General features: G+C 43.3%; 1 protein-coding gene across 3 annotated transcripts in view; it reads right to left on the bottom strand.

The window, feature by feature from the left end:
- Positions 1 to 13,181: 13,181 nt before the first annotated feature.
- AFAP1 (actin filament associated protein 1) overlaps positions 13,182 to 21,723 on the bottom strand; it is a 50,357-nt gene continuing 41,815 nt past the window's right edge. For all 3 annotated transcript variants that reach the window (XM_063130154.1, XM_063130153.1, XM_063130155.1), the window contains 4 exons: positions 19,983 to 20,147; positions 17,896 to 18,086; positions 17,237 to 17,398; positions 13,182 to 14,236 (listed from right to left, as the gene is read on the bottom strand). In XM_063130154.1, coding sequence (XP_062986224.1) covers positions 14,210 to 14,236; positions 17,237 to 17,398; positions 17,896 to 18,086; positions 19,983 to 20,147 — 545 coding nt within the window. In that variant the 3' untranslated portion in view covers positions 13,182 to 14,209. The remainder of the gene's footprint in view (positions 14,237 to 17,236; positions 17,399 to 17,895; positions 18,087 to 19,982; positions 20,148 to 21,723) is intronic.

A 21,723-nucleotide genomic window follows, 5' to 3' on the forward strand; every position in this document is an offset into this window, starting at 1 on the left:
ATCTGTGAGTCTACAGGGTTGAGGCGGGTTCCTTATCTGGGTTGAGGGGCAGCTCCTCAGGATGAATCTCTGCACTTTGAACCTGGAGCTTAAGCCAGCTCCCTCTGTTGATCTTTGAGATCACAATAGGAGGAGGCCCTCTCAAAGGTACGCTGGGCCGAGGCAAACCAGCACCTTGAATTTGTGTCCAGAAGAGAATACGGATGTAGTGCAGATGCTGTAAATGGTGACCTGCCCAGTTAGAATGCAGACCACTTCATTCTACACTACCTGACATGTCGGAGCCTTCCCCATCTGATAAAAAGAGGTGCAGTTCTTTCTTCTCAGATGGAGTTGGCCCTGGCCACCACTGCAACCCAGGCTTCCATGTCCAGCTATGAAACCAGAGGCACCTTCAAGACTGCATACATGAGTGAAGAGGACATGATCCCACCCACACCAAGGCATTCCAGTCTCCCTAAGGTCATGTGGTGTGTCAACCATCATCATAGCTATCTGGTCAAGATTCATCCAATTGGTACTCTTTATAGGCATTAAGATTTCAGTACTTTGGTCAGATGAAAAAGGGTGTGCATCCCCAATTGACTGGAGATGCCTGATAATTTACCTCTGTACCTAACAGTCGCAATCCTCCCAGAGTGCAGGACACGGAATAACGGGCTCAAGTTAAAGGAAGCCAGATTCCAGCTGGACATCAGGAAAAACTTCCTGACTGTTAGAGCGGTACGACAATGGAACCAGTTACCTAGGGAGGTTGTGGGCTCTCCCACACTAGAGGCCTTCAAGAGGCAGCTGGACAAGCATCTGTCAGGGATGCTTTAGGGTGGATTCCTGCATTGAGCAGGGGGTTGGACTCGATGGCCTTGTAGGCCTCTTCCAACTCTGCTATTCTATGATTCTATATGAATTATGTTGAACAGGAGAGGGGATAAGGTGGATTTCTGAACGACAGATACCACAGTGAAAGTCACTGGTTCTTTGGACCGGCTTTCAAAGAATGTGTAGAACCATTCAAAAGAGGGTTGTTTTTTTTTAAAAAAAAAAAACCTTTGAGGCCCTACAGTCATATAAAAAGCACTTGATGGGACATGATTACAGAAAGGTGTAACAATATTAATTGGATGCAATTGCCTCAAGCACTCTCTCATCAATCAAGATTGTAAGAAGAGCCTGGGTGCTCTTCCTAGGCCATGCGCTAGATAGGAACTCATCCTGCAGGGACATATGGCGAGTGGAACTAGCAACTTGTAAAGATAATGTTTGAACCATAACAACAGTCATAGTTCCATCAAAACCGCATGATGAGGCTGAATCTGGGGCTACAGTCTGCACTGGATCCTGCATATCAGCTGTATTTACAGGTTGCTGATATTTTGGCTCTGTTATCTCCCTACCCTTAGCCAAGTGCACTGATCTGAAATGATCTGGGCAAACATTGCCTAGATACATTTTCTAAGCATATTCCTATGATACACACCAGGTCAATGGCATCATCTAAAGTCAGATTGTAGATGGTAGATATTTTAGTTTCCATAAACATCCCATTTATTAGTACCAATGTGAGATAAAGGTTCAAATAACTCCAAGCATCTTTCCCTTCCCTGACACATCAGTTCATGTCCATCACAACCTTAATTGAGACCCTCTTCCAACCTTTTCTCCTCTCCCTTTCTCCATGATGCTTGTTTGAGCTTACATTGTATGCCAATGCACCAAGAGAACTGGGTGGCTGGTCTGGGAAAGAGGAACATGAGTTCAGTGGCATTGAGTAGCATTTGCAAGATGCACAGTGCTGAATGATCTTTGTTTTCTTATCCTAACAACCACCATCTGACGTAGGTCACTTTTACCCCATGTCAGTGTGCCTTTTCACATGTGCATAAAAGTGGGGGGGGGGCAGGGGGCTATAAACCAGGAGGGGCACAGTGATGCAGTTAGGTTATTCTGAACCTTGGACTTAATATATTTTAAAAGTAAAGAAATAAAGTAACACAAATACTGGCTGGGCACCCTCTGACTATAAATATCCTTAAAAACAAGAAGAAAGGCTGCTGTGGTGAACAGCATCAGCTCTAAGGGGTCTGGGCCTGCCTTTGCAGCTGCCTCCATCACCTGCCATGTAGGCTGGTCCTTTAGGGGTGGGACTCTACTTTAACCCCCGAGGCCTAAGCAGCCTCGCACGGGGATGAATGGCACCGTAGTGCAGCAATTGCTGGAAGGCCACACTTTCCCCATTATAAAACAAACCTTTCCCCAAATCCCAGCTCCATTGAGGTAGCATCATCAGTGTGCTGCTCTTTTGGAAATGCCTTTGAAACCTTGTGTAAGTCTGTTGCTTCTATTTCTTTGGATGAGGTCATCCATTTATCCAAGCCCCTCTAGCTCTCAGTGCATACTAAAAGTCTGTTTAGAAAGGGGTACCTTTTCTGTGTGCACAGCAGTTGTTTGGGGGTGAAGTTTGATCAACATTACTCATGATTGCATATGGCCTTCACCATCTCCCATCCACGAAGAGTTTTGGCTGTTCTTATGTAACTTGTCCCTTTTTCAGAGCTTTGCAACACTACCCAATCAACAAAACACAAGTGGCAGCTTAAGACCCCCACACCCCACCCTGGACATTTATCTCCTCTGGCTCCCTGGCCTTTCCCTCCTGGACCTTTAGCTCATGCGTCCTGTTCTATCCCTCCCCCTTTCTCCAGGCCTGGGGAAGAGCAGTTGCTGCCAGTTCAATAGCCCAAGCTCTCTCCTCCCAGAGATGAATTAAGATTTGTTTTCCCCATATTTTGCCAAGGATCACCAAGGTAATAATAGACAGGTCCTGCTCTAATTGATCTCTCCTATGTTATTTGGCACTAAGACTCTTGCTTCTTGGGAATGGTCGGGGTGTATCTGATCAGTTCCCTCGCTGCCCGACACACACTTGCTGAACACTTACATCTGTCCTAAAAATCTGGTCCTTGGCCTTCCCAAGTTCTGTGTTATGTTCTATTATGGATAGTGCTGTTGTTTATGCCTTTTGTCTATGATTAACAAAAGCTTGATTTGTTTGAAGAACCAACTCATGGTTTAGGTGACATTTAGCTCTTCATGTACACACTGGTGCTTGCTAGGGGATGGGGGCGGGGTGGGGGATCAGCAAACATGGTGGACAGCCCCAGAGAGCTCTGAGCATCACAGCTCCCAGATGCACATTTACCACATTCGTACATCACATTTTACATATTTCACACAGCAGACACCACTAGGCTTTCATCGCCCATGGCACTGATTCCTCAAGTATGAGATCGATCTTTGGGATAATTTCTAGAGTAGGGGCTGGCAACTTCAGGAGGTCTGTGGGCCATTGTTGCCTCATGAGCTGCACCACCCCCTCCATACACACGGGTGTAAAAAAATTTTTTTTTAAAAAAATGGCATCCATAGTGGCTATGGCTCTGTAATGGATGCCATTTACCCCAAAAAAATTTGGGGGGGCAATGAGAGCTGCATGTGGTGCACAGACCAGATGTTGCCCACCCCCCATACTCTATAAAATCCTAATTTTATTGAAATACAGTTAACACTGTATTGTTAAAGGCTTTCACCTTCTGCATGCAGATTTGCTTCAAAGGAAATAGTTATTGATATAAGCTATGAAGGTGTAACTCACCTTCCAAACTTCCCACACTTATAGGAGCATGAGAAATCATTTCTGAATAATGATTTTTTTTAACTCAGATTCTGAAAACACATTTGACGTGCTTGAATGCTTTTTTAGTTACCCTCACGTTTCCATCTTTTGCTTTTGCATCACCAAGTTTTGATGTGAAAATGCAAGACACACTTTCCTATTACTATTTTAGATAACTTTATCCAAGTTTCTTTGTAAACAAGGGAAAATAAAAGGGGTTCATAATTGTCAAAATGCGTTGGAGGGTGGTTGGGATGGAGGAGCCTGTATATTTTTGTATATATGTAACAGATAAAATGGCAATTTTGTAGTGATGTAGTCTGGTTTTGAGAAGCAGCAGCAAATATATTTGAAGATGCTTTATGTTAACACTTAACTATGGTTCAATTGCACAATCAATAGTTCAACCTATATAGCCAAGACTCTGAATTAGTACTCGCCACAGATTTGATAATGAAATATTTATAAGCTGCACAATGCAGCCTAATACTTTTCTGTTTAAAAATATGTAGCAGGACAACTACTGTATCCAATGGAATGCATTTGTTCCGAGACACAGTATCACAAAATTTCCTTCATTAAAAATGGTTTGACACTCTATTTATGGATTTGGTCTTTCTTTTTAGAAGAAATAGCATTTACACTGGTGCCATTTTTAAAACATGGGTTTTAAACAATAGCTAGCTATAATGTAATAGGAATGCTGTTTGGGAAAAGTTTTTAAAAAGTAAAAAAAAAGAAAGAAATTCTTGCATTGGCTGCAGCTTTCCGCCTAGTACATTTCTGGAACATAGAGGACATTTCTGCACAACATGTTGTATGGAAATACTGATATCATTTGGTAGATTCAAGTGGAGAAATACACTGCAATCCAGCTAGAGATGATGCACTCCTGCAAGCAGGCCTCTTCATACATATCCCAGCTGGATAAGAAAACGCATCACTGTGGAGGTCCTTTCCCCAGGACTAAACATATTTATTTATTTATTACATTTCTATACTGCCCAATAGCTGGAGTTGTATGGGTGGTCCAGCAGTGCTGATCAGTTCTTATAATGGGGTGGGAAAATTTAGTCCCCTTGTTCCACACTTTTCAGTGCAATTACCACTTTTTGAAAAGGGCTCTGGGGGTTGGGTCCACAGAAGACAAGACTCTCATGTGTCACCTAAAGGCAGGTCTACACACAACACAAGGCCCGTGGGCCAATTGTGACTGCCTCTATATCTGCAGTCCTTTCCCACCACTTTGTGAGAATACCTGTGGACCACACTGGCCCATCAACAATGGGGGGAAATGCCCTTATTATTATGTTCTAGTGCTGTGCCCCCTCTCCCTGGATTCAGAGGCACTTGGTGCAGTTGGCAGAGTACCAGTTCCCAGTCTATTGCAGCCATCCATGACAGAGACTCCCTCAAATGCCAAGTTGTCAAATGGCAGTGAAAAAAATGTGTACTGTCACCACCAAACGCAATAAAAGGAAAGGGAAAGCTGGGGAAGAGCCAGAACGAAAGGGAAAACCGAGACTAGAGGAAGAGCAGTAACAGAGGAGGGGTTCAGGGGCAGTTGTGGGTTGGAAAACAAAAATAGCATGTACAGAGCTGTGTGCAAGAAGACAAAGAGCGTAAGTTATGGGGTGCAGAGAGAGGAGAGGAGAGAACGAGTGGAGCAGATATGGAGTAGAGAGGAGGAGGAGGAGGAGGAAGGAGGATTAAGTGGGGGTAAAGGGTCCAAGAGATCAGTGGTGGTTCAGAAAAAAAGCGTTTTATAAAAAGAGAAAGGGTTTACCAGTTTATGGATTAAAAACAAAACACCAAGTTAACATTGTAACAAAATGCTTTCCTATAATAAATCTAGAGATGCAGTCCTCTTGAAGTAATATTTTTTAAAATAAGTATTTATTTAAAATGCTTATACCCTACCTATTTCCCCCAAAGGGAGCTCAAGGCAAACTAGCCAAGCCAACAATATTTTGGGGAAAAAAATCTTTACCACTAAATAAATCTTTACCCAAATGAACAGGCTAAAATAATAAAAACAACAGATAAAGGATAAGGGCTAAACCAACCAACCAACCCCACCCCTCAAGGGCTATTAAAACTGTTAGCCCAACACCTTGAAGGGCCAGATTTTCATATCTTGCCTAAGAACTAGAGTCAGCTTGAACCTGATGAATCCCTGTTGGGATGGGTGGGTACAACCATCGAAAAGGCTCTAGACCTTGTGGCTGCTCACCTAGATTCATGAAGCTGGGGGAAATGTTGCCCTAGATGACAACTGGAACACACAGGGAGGAACACATGGAAGAAGACAGCCCTTAAGGTACCCAGGTCCCAAGCGCTTGAGGGCGTTAAAGGTTCACACCAACACCTTAAACTGGGCTCAGAACTAAACTGGCATTCAGTGCATCTCAACTAAATAGGTGTGGTCAAAATGCCTCACTCTGACCAGTGACCTAACTGCCACATTTCATGCTAATTGCAGATTCCAGACACTTTTAATGGGAAGCGCAACATAGAGCACATTATGGTATTTTAATTTTGAGGTAACTGAGGCATGAATGATTGTAAAGAATGCTCAGTGTTGGCGAGCTAGCCAAAGCTGCAAAAAGGTGCTCCTCACAACTGATGCCATCCAGCAGTCCCCAAAGTACAAACCTCATTTCCCAGAGGGAATCCAGGCCACAGTGCACACCAATCCCAAGTCAGGTCATTCACCTACCAACAATTCTTCCATTTTGGCAGGATTAAATTTCAGACTGCTATGAAATGGTTGTCGTAGTGATTTCAGTTGTATCCTCCTGTGCAAGAGTGGTGTGATTCTTACATTTATCGATATATGCCACCTTGAATCTCAGGTTGATTTTTGGGATTTCACGCTCCCCCTCCATTGGAATCTGATCCCAGGTGTGATGTGTTTATAACACTGGAATTTGTTTTATGACCCTGTCAGATACACTATGATTGGGATTGTGGTTCCAAGCATTTCATAATGGCATCTCTTATTTCACAATACTGGTTTTGTGGTTACTACTCCATTTAGAATATATAGAGAAAAACACATTAAAACTGACCTGTCTCTAACCAAGGTCTCCCGTTACTCAGGTCTGCAGCTCATGTGACATTTACCACAGGAAGGCTGCCAGAAAAAAATGGCCTCTCTATGTAGAATTACTTACTATTGGATCACTGCCAACACATTATGAATCTCCATCTGTGGCAATGAGGAATTCGGGAGAGGAGATTTGGAGGAACAGGGAGAGAGGAGCATGAAGATGTTCTTGGGTCTTTGAAAAGATATAAATTGTCAATGTGACCCAGATACATAAAAGACTTACTGGCACTTCAAGAAGACACTAAGACGCTATCATGCACCAGATCAGAACAAGAAACACCAAGATACAAATACTGAGTTTTCACAGGATATCTTTATTAATAATGCAAATTAATATGTTACACCAATTAGGTGCCTGTCATATTACTTTCTGGGACAGAAAGGTAAAAAATCAATGAAAGCTAACAAGGTCTAGATTTCTTATCAGCCTTTTTTTCCATTTGGCTTTAAAAAATCACAGATCTCAGATAAGACTTGCCTTGCTGGCCAAGGTCCACCTAGTTCAGCTTTTAATTCTTAGCAGCAGCCATACATTGAGAGATACAGAAGAAATGCAATGCAAAATGCAACACAGGAGACAGAACACATCACAAGCTCACAAAATAAAACAGGTTGTCTTGCTTTTGTGTTTCTTTTTCATTGAGAACTTCAAATATAATATTGTCTTCAAAAATACAATAATAAAAATAATTAAGGAGAGTATCTGAGGTCAGAAAGCTGAGATTCATTGGTAGGTCTAGTAATAATGGAAGACTGATACAAAATTACTAAAACACAGAGTTCTAAAAAACTCTTGCCCCTCCAAGTAATAACCTATTATTTGAAAAGTATGCCCACCTCCCAACCCCATGGCACCAACTACACCTTCTATAACAAAAATTTAAAAGTTCCTGATATATGTTTTATTTTAGAAACCTACAACTGTAAAAAATCCTTCACAACCATAGAAATGCAATGTATAAAAATCATTTTACACATAATTGGGAACATTGTCATCAAGGCAATCTGATCAATTGTTTCATGAAAGCCCTCTTACCTGTTACTAAAAGCTTGCTCAAGTTCTGTGAAATGTATGATGAGGAAGGGAGCGGGGGAAGGGGTCACAGATGTAGAGCTTCTCCATCCTTTCCTGAACCCTACTCCATCTCACCTTACATGCCCACTCACCATACATCTCCCATGGGTACGCTGTTTTGTCCCTTGGTCCATCCACCACAATAGCCTCAATGGCAGTAGGGTGGGGAGTTCTTCTTCCCTCCATCCCGTTCTGGCTCAGCAGTGAAGGCATGCCTTGCTTCCTTGTCAGGGCCTACAAACCATGACAGGAGACAAAGCTAGGTTTGGAAAGGCAGGTCCTGCCCAGCAATCGAAGGGAAAGGCCAACACCTGTTTTTCCAACATAACCTGATCCTGGTCTTGCCCAAACCTGCTGTAGACTGCAGGCCCCAAAATGGAGGTAAAGACCTTCTTTCTACACTGCCAGGTCAAGACATTTTGTGCTGCTGTGCAGTCCAAATGCCCCTCCCTGCTGCATCATTTGGACACCAAATGCCTGCCTTCATCTATCACTCATGCTACTACCTGAAGCAGGTCTTTTCCTGAGACTGCCTCCTGGTTTTTTTAATTTGGGCAAGAGTTAGGGGGAAGTATGAAAGAAGGCTCCCTCCTTTCAACTTGGGAGTTGCCTTTAGGAGAAGTGACTTTGTTTCTTCTCCCTATGATAGCCCTGGCAACTAGTGGCGTAAGTAATGGACAGATTTTGGGCCCACCACAGCACAATGCTTGACTTTGCTCCCTTAGGAATGAATGCAGCCACTTATGTGGGGGAAAGTGAAGGGGGCATTTAGGGACAACAGTGGGATGAGGGGCTCAACCTACTCTGCTGTCTCCGTTCACTGGGGATGAAGCTTTCTCTGATGATCTGCACAGCCTCAGCTTGGGCTCCATTTCCTGGACATGCTAGAGGGCAGACAGCAGCCCCGGATTCCTTCTCAGTCAATGAAACCACTCATAAGGAGGCAATAAGCAAGCCCTCGAGGGGATCAGGACTTCAAGAACTATGCCAAAACATCACATATTGTGCACAGACACAAAAATGGAGGCAAGATATATGTCACAGCATGTAATATGGCCTATTAAGAGTTTCTTTCTGAAGTTTTTCATTTGCATTTGTAGACATGTACGCTACAGATGTTACCTATACACATCTAGCACTGGCAAAACAGATAAAATTGTCCAACACATCTGGAGGGCACCAGGTCGGTGAAGGCTGCTCTATAGGAAGGGCTTACGCAGGGACTCCCTGTTCTCACAGGCCTGAGGCCGATATCAGGAAAGGGTCCATTTTCTCCCTGTCTCTGCTGCATCTTCCGTCTCCCTTCACTTCTTCAGTGACATGAGTACCTGCACTCATACCAGCATGCGTTGGGCAGGCTTTTGTATTTTTAGAAGTGTGTGCGTGTATATATGCATACACACGCACACCACCAAACTCATGTTGAACCGTTTTTTTAATGTCGAGTTTGTACCTTTAAAAAGAGAGATGCATAAAAAACCAAGAATGCATAATTCAACTGGAAAGGGGAGTGAGTGGGACGGTAGCTTTGTGATGGCCAAAGACACCTGCCCACAGCCAGAGGAGGAGAAGGGAGCTCCATGACTGTGACACGGGCCGGCCAATCAGAACTCTCGTCCAGCTGGCTTTTCCTTGAAATAGGAAGAGCCGCTTGCTCTGCTCTTCATACCCTTGCATCTATGTATTTAAAACATATTTATACAGCTCCTTCATCACCAAAAAGTGATCTCAGAGCAGTGTACATCAAATTATTAAAACAATATAATATAAACGTAAACTTTAAAAAGGGACAGAACAAACTATAAAATCAGAAAACAAAAACCGATTGATTTAGATTATAAATTTAATTCAATTTCAAACTTTAAAAATTCTCCTCAAAACGCCTGGACAAATAGGAAATTTTCATTTGTGCCAAAAACAGTATTTTTGAAATGTATCTCTCTCTCCTAAAAAGGGACTGCAGATGCCCAACAGGCTCACTCCTCAAGCTACATACGTCTGTCCTGGACCTGGGTTTAGTGGAATTTGGCAATCTAGGGAAAAGCATGAAAATGCAGCAGCTAAATTTAAAATGCACCTTTTGTTCAAAATGATTTTCAAAAAGGAAAAAATAATACTGCATGTATCTGGTAAAGTCATTCTAATCAGCCTTTTTTTGTTACATAATGTGTGATCCATTTAGAAGTGAATATAACAGAAATTTCTTCCTCATTAAACTAGTATACATCATAAATATGTACATCTATAAATTAAACATTTAATGAAATATACAAATAAATTAGTTTAAAATAATTTGCCTAAACAAAATAACTTTTGCATAAATTTCCTTGCAGTGACAATTCATGGGATATAGATGGCATTTCTGCACACATCAGAAATAATAACAATCCCCACCAAACTGCTATAAAAAACAAGCAACAAGTGGAAGAAAACTAAGAGTTCAGCAGTGACACCGTCCCAACTGCAGAACATTTCATCCTCCCGTGCCTTTCTGAAATTAATAATAACCTTATTATGTAACCAATTTGCTTCTAGTGGTTTGTATATAGAGTCCCCCCTTACATCGGCTGCTCCATTAGCAGGGGCTGTTCCATGAGCAAATTTCTTTGCATGCACAGAAGTCCCTTCCTCACTTCCTTGATACGAAAGGAAAACATGGGCTGCCTGGAGATATTTGTCCTTCCACACTCAAAAGATTTAAAACAGCTGGCCAGTTGGATGCCTTTGGACCAAACTATAAATTGTCTTTCCCAGTCAGGGGCAGGAGCCCCAAGTTTAAGAAACAAAACTAGCTAGCTCTTTAAAAGGACAGCTCTGACATATTCAAAGAACAGAGAGAGCATCAAAACAGATCTGGCTTGGCCCATAGTACCTTCTCTAACCATTCTGCACACGGAAGTAGTTCAAAAGCCTGACACATGGAGGAGGCACGCATACCTAGGCAGAGTGGGTGGCCAGCTTATGAGAGGAACAAACAGAAAACTCACTGGTAAGCTCAGGTTTCCCTCTCTCATCCTCTCCTTAGGCAGACAATCCAAAACAGCTGGGATGTACAGAAACATGCATCCCTAAAAGCAGGGCAAAGCAATTCCTTTTGTCCGTGCCAGACTCAAACTCCCAACCATCAACTTGCTGATTCAGCCCCTCCCGCGGCACTCTCTTGCTGAAGCTTGCCTCACCACCACCACCACCTATAGTGGTGCGGAAAGTTATGCAGAGCAAATCATCTCCTTACAAAGGTCCTAGGGTGTGTCCAGCTGAAAATATTGTGGGGGCTGCTGCAAAATTCTCAAGAGTATGAGTAAAGCCTGAAGGTTTTACAGTGATTTTGATCCTTCCTCATGAGGCTGCTGACTCCCTGGAGACATAAAGCTGCCAGAACTGTGGAAAAAGAGCACCTTCTACCACACCAGCCTTCCTAACCTCTGTGGTCATCATCTGATGCCGATCTGTGTCCCCCTGCCCTCTAAAGTGAGGCAGCTGGTAACCAGGTAAACGGGCCTTTTCATTAATGGCACCTGACTTGTAGAATGCCCTCTCTGGGATATAATTTTGGCACCAGTTGGAGGCCTTATTGGGATGGGCATTTCAGCATAAAATGTAAAATAGGCTTCATCATATAGGTTTGTTTTGATTGCTGTTTCTGCTGTTGCACTTTTGCATCATATGTATCTTACTGTACCCTATCCTACATGTTTTTCCTGGAGGTGCTACTGGTCAAACATAAGAGAGAAATTGCTAGCAGTTGGAGTGGGTGAAAATTATAACTCTGAGACAGAGCAAGACCATTCCAGGATAAACAGGCTGGCTTCGCCTTGAAGGATTATTGAAACCCTTCAGATCTAGTATGTGTTGTACTTTGTTGGGTATTTACACTAAAACAGAGTACATGTCATTCCCAATATGAGGAGTTGAGACTGACACAGCGGTCCTATGGCTTGTGAGGTGCCGCTGGAGTGCAACTAACATCTCTTCATGCTTGAGTCTTTAGATGGTGCTGAAACAATGATAGAAGGGCAAGGGAGCGCTGTTACATGGGTCTGTAAACAGAGCTTGTCCAATGGTGAGCAAAAAGAATCAGCATCTGTCTATGGCTGAGTTTCCCCTACCCCCAGCTTCAATATTGGGATGGGTCTTTTTATGATGGGGCAAAAATCCCTTTCTGGAAAGTCCCCGATGGGGCTGTCTTTTCTCTTGGGGCAGGATAATGCTGAGATAGAAGGATCAAATAAAGAGTGATACCCAGGGCATTTTGCCTCCTCCAAGCGATTTCTATTGAGCACAATATTAGGTGCTTTAAACAATAAAATAAAATGTACAGTGACTGCAAATGTTATTTATGAAAGGAAAGGAGAAATGTGCCTGTGTTTGTTACAATGTCTTAGGCTTGGTTGTCACAGACACAGGGCAAGCTGGAGACTGCCTTTCTGGGAGGAGCTGTGCCTGCCCTAGATCATGCCTGCATATCCCCAAAGTGGCAGACAGAGGAGCGTCCCCTTGAGCAACATGCAAAGGGAGAAACTCCTAGCTGTCTTACATCTTGAGACCTGAGCTCCATCAAGGAGTATGGGGAGGTGCTCTTTTTCTGCCAGCAGCCAACTCTTATAGGGGGCTTTTTGTCTCCACATGATAGAGATAAATGAAGAATGCAAGGCGCAGTCACGGCCTTACAAACTGAAGTGCGGACTCTGGTCCTTTTTAGATCAGGAAAGAAACAGATCTGGGAAGGAGCAACAGAAGCCTCTTCCCTGGAATGAAAGCATCTGTCAGTCTGACTACTGTTCAATGGAGACTGGCTCTTGTCCAGCTGTCTTGCATCATGTGCCTGAAGAGGGGGGGATGCTGGAGCAGCCTATGTGCATAGAAGCTGTGTGCGTGTCTGCACGGACGGACGGACGGACACGTCTCTGAATGGGGAAAATATTAAGGGCAACCAGAGGACACCTTTTATTACTTGTTCATTTTGGGGGGGAGGTGCAGAATACAAATGAAAATCTATATAGCACATTTCAAGCATTCAAAGCGCTTCACATACATTATCTCAGGAATCCTCACAACAACCCTGCAAGATAGGCCAGCCAGTATTCTTATTATTCCCATATTACAGATTAGATGTTGAGTATAAGAGACTGTGGCTTGCCTATGGCCACCGAGTGGGTTCCCCAACTGGGGACTTTCTGGCTCATAGCTCATGCTCTTAGCCACTATATTACAGCAGGAAAAAAGAAACGTTATAAAAAGTTAGAAAAATAAACATTACAGTGTTCCCTTACCAAAAAAAACAAAAACAAAAAACACCTCCCAACCCCCCCCCCCCACCAGGGACACAAATATAATCTTTTAACAGAGATCACTGAAGTTAACAGGTGCTTGGGAGTAATAATAATAATTAAAACATTTTTTTCAGTTTCTTCCAGACATTCACTGCTGGTTGAAAGAACTTTGCCTTTTAGCTGTGAGAGAAAAATCGTATGCTCGAAAAAGAGGGAAGTTAGATTTCTTTTTTCTTTCTTTCTTTTTTATCACACTTGGTCTTTTTCTGTCGGAATATTTATAAGGCAGGGATGCTTTCTTTGTTCTTTTGGCAATTCCATATTTTCTTTCCACAGATTCCACCCCCCCCCCCAAAAAAAACCCCTCTTGTTATAATAGAGGAGAATTTGAAGAAGTTATAGTTGCTTTATTATTATTATTTTGTGTAGTGGCACCTGTTTCTATTGTTGCTTTGAATCAATTAAAAACATTTGAAAAATAAATAAAAGCAACATCTTAAAAAATAAGTTTTCAAAACAATGGCAGCTCTTTTTCGTTGCAACTGGGGGGAGTCTTTCTGTTCGTACCGAGGTCGTTTCCCAGTTGCGTTTTGTTCTTCTCTGGTTCTAATCTCCGTGGAAGGCAGCAGGTGTGCGACTTCAGCAATGGCTACAGCTTCTCATTCTTCTACCAGATAAAAATCGTTGGGACTGAATGAATGCCACAAATCTGTGAATCCCCCACATTTATCCAGCAGCTTCTACAGGGAGCCAGACTTCATCGGACTTCATACCATATTATTAAACCTACCTAAAACTATTTCTAATGGGTATTGATTTCCATCTAACACAATTGCTAGTGCTAGTTTCACCTGATCCAGCTACGTAGTCATTTAAATTGTTTCTTTTATGTTTCTAGTATTTCTGATTAAATTTCGCTGTAATAAAAATGACACATTCAAAATGGCTCTTCTCTTGGCTGCGTTAAACTTATCGGTCATTAACTGAACAGGATTGACAAACCCTTTATATCATTGTGCAGATGAATCTTCCTCAGTCCATCCTTAAACCAGAGGGTTAATGGTGATGTTACTTTTCTATGTTCCATTTTTCATCTCCCATTCCTAGAAGGAAGGGGGAGGGAAAACATTATATTCAAGTCTCATAACAAATTTTATATTTCAATGGAAGAGTCTTTCAGTGACTTAGGCCTTAGCTAGACCAGGACTATATCCTGGGATTGTCCCGGGGTCATCCCTGTTCATGTAAATGACACCCAGGGGATCCAGGGATCAGGCTTGGACGATCCCGGGATAAACCTTAGGTCTAGCTAAGGCCTTAGTGTTTGCAGACACCACAATCCAATAGAAAGAGCAATTCAAACTCAATGTGTATGTAGGCACACAATTAGAACATGAGATTAATACAGAGGAGAAGCATCCTGTAATTCCTTTGTTTGCAACTGTCTGACAAGAAAAAAACAAGGCAATTCCAGTTAGAAACTCTAAACCCTGAGGATCTTATTGATTTGAAAGCATAATTGTACTAGAACTTGTAAATGATATTATCTCAATAATGTTTTGGAACTAGGGACCTATCAGGCAAGGAATATGTGTGGACTTGATAAGGTAGACGAAGAGGAGAAGAGGCACTCCAATCCAGACCTCTGGGAGACTGTGGGAGCTTGGGCCTTTCCTTCAATATGGCACGGTATGAACTGATGGGATGGGGACAGTGTGCCCAGAGACATAGGGGGTGGGCCCAGCACGCCCAGCTCTGTCCCACTATGTACGTTGAGCCCTCACATGTTCTCTTGGACGCCAGAACAGGGATTCTGTTGTTCCACCTAGGCAGGAAAGGCTGTTCCTCCGACTCCTCTGTCCACCCAAGTCACAGATGTGTGTATGCATACATTTAAAAATCTTTAATTACTGGTTTTAGTAACACACCAAAAGCACTGCAACTCTAGTGACTGCGTAGATGTTCATGCTCTGATTCAGCTACCTCCTATGGTTTAAAGGCTCCGCTGCACAAACGGGGGACCCCTTATCACCCTGCACACATTTCCCCACTCATTTCAATTGGAGAGACAGCTCCATATCCTTTTGCACACAGGGCTTTACAATGTGTGCCTTAATACTGGAAGGAAAGAAGCTGGGCCTCATCGTGTCTGCTCTTCAAAAACACTCTTAATGCATGCTTTGAAATCGCTACTTTTCTAAGTTGAGTGAGCAGATAGCTGAAAAGCAGATAGCTGGGAAACTTTGCAATTGGTTTAGTCTGAGCATAAAATTAAAGACAGGGCACCTCATATTCCAATTGTTTAACTGGTTAACTTTATCCTTTGCAAAATGCAACACAAGATTCTATACAGATCTTTGGCAGAAATAAATGTTATTCCCAAGTGTACGTAAAATAAAGCATAATCAAAGCAGAGCCAATTTCCTATGTTGTTTTGGAAGCTAACTTACTTTCCTATCAGGTCATACTAAGGCTTCATCTACACCTTGAGGCCTTCCGGGACAGGGGCGGGGGAGGATCCCGGGCTTACCTGCTTCCAGGATCGTCCACCTGCGTCTAAATGCCAGCATTCCGTCCCCGAAGTCAAGAGGGAGGTAACTGGCACAGCATTTTTTTGCCCACATTGCGGCTGTGATCCAGGGGACACACAAGGTTTTTCTTAAAAAAAAAGCTTGGTGGCCCAACACACCCAGAGCCATCCCAGTGCTGGGGAAAATGTTGATGAACACAGAGCCCCCCATTTGAAGAGGCCCACTACTCACAGGGAGCGCTCACCCACCGCATATGGTCCTTGGGGTTGTCCTGGAATGGTGGGTAAAATCGGGAAAACCGCGGTCCCGGTTATCCCAGGACAACTGATAGGTCGGTCCCCGGGATCCCCTGTGCATCATTTGGATACACAGTGACGACCTCAAGCTGACCTTGAGATAACTGGCAGGTGTAGATTAGACCCAAATCACTACAATGCTAGAGGAAAACACTACCGTACAATTCAGAAATTCTTTCACATGTCCAGTAACTTTGGAATGAAAACAGAGCATGATATGTGGTCAATTATTATTTCACGGTTGGACTACTGCAACCTTCTTCTCTCTGGCCTTCCTTCTTCTCACATCAGTCCGTTGGTTTCTGTTCACCACTCTGCCGCAAAGATCATCTTCTTGGCTCGCCGCTCCGACCATGTTACTCCGCTTCTGAAATCTCTTCATTGGCTTCCAATTCACTTCAGAATCCAATATAAACTTCTCCTGTTAACCTTCAAAGCTTTTCACGGTCTAGCTCCTTCCTACCTCTCCTCTCTCATCTCACACTATTGCCCCGCTCGTGCTCTTCGCTCCTCTGATGCCATGTTTCTCGCCTGCCCAAGGGCCTCTACTTTCCTTGCTCGGCTTCGTCCATTTTCGTCTGCTGCCCCTTACGCCTGGAACGCTCTTCCAGAACATTTGAGAACTACAAGTTCAACCACAGTTTTTAAAGCTCAACTAAAAACTTTTCTTTTTCCTAAAGCTTTTAAAACTTGATGTTGTGCAGACTTCTACTGTTACTTTCTACTGTTAGTTTTACCCTACCCTGTGCCTGCTTACCCTACCCTGTACCTGTTTGCATTCTCTTCCCCTCCTTATTGTTTTACTATGATTTTATTAGATTGTAAGCCTATGCGGCTGGGTCTTGCTATTTACTGTTTTACTCTGTACAGCACCATGTACATTGATGGTGCTATATAAATAAATAAATAATAATAATAATAATAATAATAATAATAATAATAATAAACAAAGAATGTTTCTAAGGATCAAAAATCCTTAATCTTGTATTCCCTTGAGAAAATTTGGCATTACAATAATTTATCTGCTTCATATACAATAAACTTTTAATACAAGAAACTGAAGAACCACTTAAGAATGTCCAGCTTTTCCTGCCTTCAATGTAAGCTAAAAGAGCAAACAGAGCCTTAAAAGACAAGGTAGCAATTTTTATTTTCTAACTAGTGGTAACTCATGTAGAAGTAAAGCAAGAGAGCAGTCTGGCTTCGCTACTTCGACAGAAGGCAAACAACCCAAGCCAGTAATCATGGCAGAAAACGCCCCCACTAGGAATCTCACCTTTGCCTTCTGAAGCACATGGCCTCTGCATGGAGAACTGCTTGAAGAGGAATGTCTTTTCAGGACTACAGCACTGTTCACAGGCACAGAACATTCAGTATCGCTTGTATCACAACTGGAGATGGGCGAGTTCTCCAAGGTCTGATGCTTTAGGACAGGAGACTGAGTAATAATACAGAACAAGCTGAAATCATGGCAGCTCTCAAAAGGCAGTGCAAGCAAAAGTTCCTTGTCATGCACAAAACCATATAAAACAGATGAATCAAAGCTCAGTGCAAAGCAGGCCCTGCTACGAAGCATTCCATAAGGTTGAGTCCTGTTAGCCACACATTCTGAATGAGACATCAGTGAATAAACCTTGGTAGAATCCATTCTAGACCTGATAGCAAGCTAGTCAAATATTAAGTACATCCTTGCAAAGGAATAAAAGTTCTGAACTAGAACTAAAGTGGCCTGCAGTCCAGGATGCATCAAATGCCTGCAATTCCTGCAAGTAACAGCCCAAATCAACTGAAGAGCAAAGGGAGAAAGTGTCAACAATATAACAACTACATTCTGGTTTATAAGCAATGGGACTGTATGCTACGGTTAAACTAAAATGTTTTACTAGTTGCCTTTATTTGGTAACAAGATCACAAGCAGCACTTAAATGGAAGTACCTGGGCAGTTGAGGCTCCTGGTTTAGGCTCAATTGCCAGGCCCAGTGTGATGCCACCAGCCAAGGCTTTCTTCAGGTTCTCTTTCACCTCTGTCAACTCTAGTTCCAGACTAACACGTTCAGACTCCTTCACCTTACACTCATCTTCCAGCTTCTTTAATTTGTCTTCAAGAATAATTAGGGTTTTCCTTCCTGAAATCCAGAGGCAGGATAAGTGATATTTGAGGCAGGGGGGAAATTATACAGACCCAGTTGGTCAATGATGGAACTTCACAGCAAGCGATTCCAGGATTCAGAGATCAGTATGAAAATAAAGAGTTACTGTAATTTGATCAGATACATGGCTGGATCCCGATTTAATGCCGCACCAGAAGTTAGTGGCTGCTCATCAATAAAAGCTAGTCCTTGGGAGTGTAGCAGCTCTGGACAAAGGCTTAGGACTGTAAAGCCAGGCAAGAATAATAGTCTACAAATCAGGGCAGATCTACAAATCAACAAAAACAAAACAAAAAAATGCAGGCTGCCTGGGGGATGGGGGTTCTACATAGAAGAATCTGTCCATTATATCAAAATTTCATGTCTTCCTGTTAAGTGGATGTCACTGATCAGACTACAATGAAGGAGAGCTACTAACACGAGTGAGGTAATAAAAATGAGGCTGCAAAAGCCTTCCATGAATAAGTGTTACTGAGGTCAATGGGACTTACTCCCAAGTAAGTCAGTGCAGGATTGCAGCCTTGCTTTGGGTACAAAGTTTGGGGAGGGAAGCAAAAAGGAAAAATATTATGAAAGGGGAGAATGGGAAATGAATATTGGGAAGAAAATAACTGACGGGAAAACCACTTGAAAGGGATTTGAATGTTTTGGGGGAAATTAACAGAGATGAAATTTATTTGGGGGAGTTTATATTTATTTAAAATATTCGTATACTGCCCTTCATTTTCAAATCACAGGGCTCAGACCCCACCTCTGCCTTGTACTCAGTTTATGTGGTGTTGGCAAATTACTTGTCTCTGGGGCCTTTGCTAGACGTAAACGAAAATCCGGGTGAGAGGAGGAGAGATCCCATGATGCAACTATCATGGGATCTCACCGTAGGCTAGACGTCAGGCGTGACAAGCTCTGGAGGAGAGCTGTCGCGCCCGCCATTTTTTTCAAGGGCTGGATGCGCACGATCGCTTGTGTGCGCAGGGAAGTTCTTTTTTTTAAAAAAGTTTCCTGATCCCCCCACCCTGCCCCTGATGGGCGCAGCTCCTGGCTCCTCGTGAGTAATCACACGCGGAACCGGGAAAAACCGCTTACACGGGCCACATGCTTGGTCTTGGGCTCAGTCCGAGATCGTGGGAAATACTGGGCCAAAAGTGGTGCCCATTATCCCAGGGCCAGGGAGAGTTGATCCCTGCCTGAGCCCGGGATAACCCCTCATCTAGCTAAGGCCTCAGCCTCCCTAGGTTGCCTTCTGTAAGAGTGGTCTGGTGTTTGGGTGCTGAGGGCCCATCTCTGCTTTGTATTCAGTTTGAGATTTTGGGCAAGTTACTTGTGGCTCCTTCTAGTGCAACATCCTGTTCTCAGTGGTGGCCAGTCAAATGCCACTAGGAAGCTTGCTTATGCCTTTACTTTATTTACTTATTGATGAACAGGACAGGAGGGAAAATCCTACCCACCATTATTGGTCCCCAGCACCTGCTATTCAGAGGTTCCATTTAGCTCCACCCCCTCCTATGACTAATAGGAGGGGGTGGAGAATGTAGGAGAATGAAGAATGAAGAATGGAGTCCAGGGGAAACGTAGTAGGGGTGGCTTAATAGGCGGGGGAGGGGCTTTAGCATGTGCAGGTTCTGGGCATTGTAAACTTGGGAGACTCTTGATACAGAGCTGCTGTTTTGATATCAGTCCCATGACTTTTGCAATGTAAGGCTCCATCTTCAGTGGCTTAAGTTTCACACAAGAGATGACTTCTGCAGAAACAGCTGCTCAGTTTCTAGTCATATATCACGACTCGCTACAAATACACAGAAAACCCTATCCAGTATATTTCCTGAGATTCTGATCATGCCACAGCCTAACAAAAGCCAATACTTGACATACCAGCATTCACTTCAAGGGCTGCACGAAGGTCTTTCCTTTCCTTTCGAAGCTGAGCCAAGCGATTCCTCAGAGCTTCTTTTTTCCTCAGCAGCTCCTCCTCTTTGGTCTGCAACCTCTTTGCATCTGCTTCAACACGGTTCTTACCATATTTGTACTGATCTGCATCTATACAAAAATGTTAATTATTAGGTATTTGACACCAGGAATGCCATTAAACAGCATGAAAGATTAGGATACATCTGGGTATCCCAATGACAACCCGGCATATTTGTGACCATTTCTTGAGACACACAGAAATCCTTACTTGTCACTTACCATTCCCATTGTGGCTGCTGCCACATTTGCAGTCGCTCCAACTTTGGTCCATGTGCGTAGAGATGCCAGGCCATGAGGATCAGGTTCCCAGTATAATGACAAACCACATAAGTGATACTTGCTCCATTGGAAGGTCTGTCACATGTGGTCTGTAAACACACCAAGAACCTGATCCAAGTGGTTTGGATACCTGGACTAAAGTCGCAGAATTCACACAGGTTGTAGCAACCACACCAGTGAAGTTCTATATAAAAAGAATCTGGAATGATGAAAGCTATGATGAAATTCTGATACATGGATTTGATTACTAATAAAGGAAGACAAGAGTTGAACTAAGTTCTCTCACATGGCATCTTCCATCTCAGTGTGTCTGTGCAGATAAAACAGTAGTTGGAAAGACTACACGGTCTGATTAATCAGTTACAGAGCCATCCTATGCCCGTCCAAGGAGCGCTCAGAACACCCCTGACAGAGCAGAAGGAGCGACGGAAGAGGCCTTTGCTTCTCCATCCTCCTTCTGTTGCTCTCTTCACTAGACGGGCTTCAGGAGGAAGGGAACAGATGTAACAAATAACTGTCCATAGCTAGACGGTGCGAAATCCCAGGGGATCCCGGGACCAGGGTGGGATGATCCCTCCTTTGCCCTGGGATTTCGCCCTCCCATTTAGCCCCGGTTTTTCTGCAGTATTGGGCCGAGCCCGAGACCACGGAACATGTGGCTAGGCACCGTGGGTTGACTTGGCTCCTCGCGATTCCTCGCAAGGAGCTGGGAGCTGCGCACGGGGCGCAACACCCCTCAGGAGCACTGTGCCCATTGGGGGTAGGGTGGGGGGAGTGGGGAAAATAATTTACATTTTAAAAAAATACCTTTTGTGGATGAGCGCTCGTGCGCTGCTGGCCCTTTAATTAAAAAAATGGCAGGTGCAACGCCTCTCCTTTTGAGGCCGTCGGCGTCACGTTTAAACAGAGGAGGGATCCCTCCTACGTCGCGTGCTAACAGGAAGGTCTAGCTAAGGCCTGAGTCTTCAAGGGCTATTTATTTATTACATTTATATACCGCCCCACAGCCGAAGCTCTCTGGGCGGTTCACAAAAGTTAAAACAGTAAACATTAAAAAGTATACAAAATTTAAAAACCATCAGAGACATAAAAAACAACAGCATAAAAACATCAGTATCCATTTAAAAACAACAGGCATAATTTTTAAGGCATAATTTAGAGCCACAAATTCCAAAGACACGCTGGAAAAAGAAATCTCCACCAATGCAGAACTTTATTCACTATTCACCCACAGCAAAAATGACCATGTGGGGGCCCCTGGTCAAGCCTTTGGGAAAGGTTCCAAGGGGGTCTTCCTAGTAGCAGTAGTTGTGAGTAGCACTGGTCATGTTCGACATCAACTTGTGAAGCAAAGAACACTTCAGTC

The sequence above is a fragment of the Elgaria multicarinata genome, chromosome 7 (assembly GCF_023053635.1).
Source record: "Elgaria multicarinata webbii isolate HBS135686 ecotype San Diego chromosome 7, rElgMul1.1.pri, whole genome shotgun sequence".
Taxonomy (NCBI): domain Eukaryota; kingdom Metazoa; phylum Chordata; class Lepidosauria; order Squamata; family Anguidae; genus Elgaria; species Elgaria multicarinata.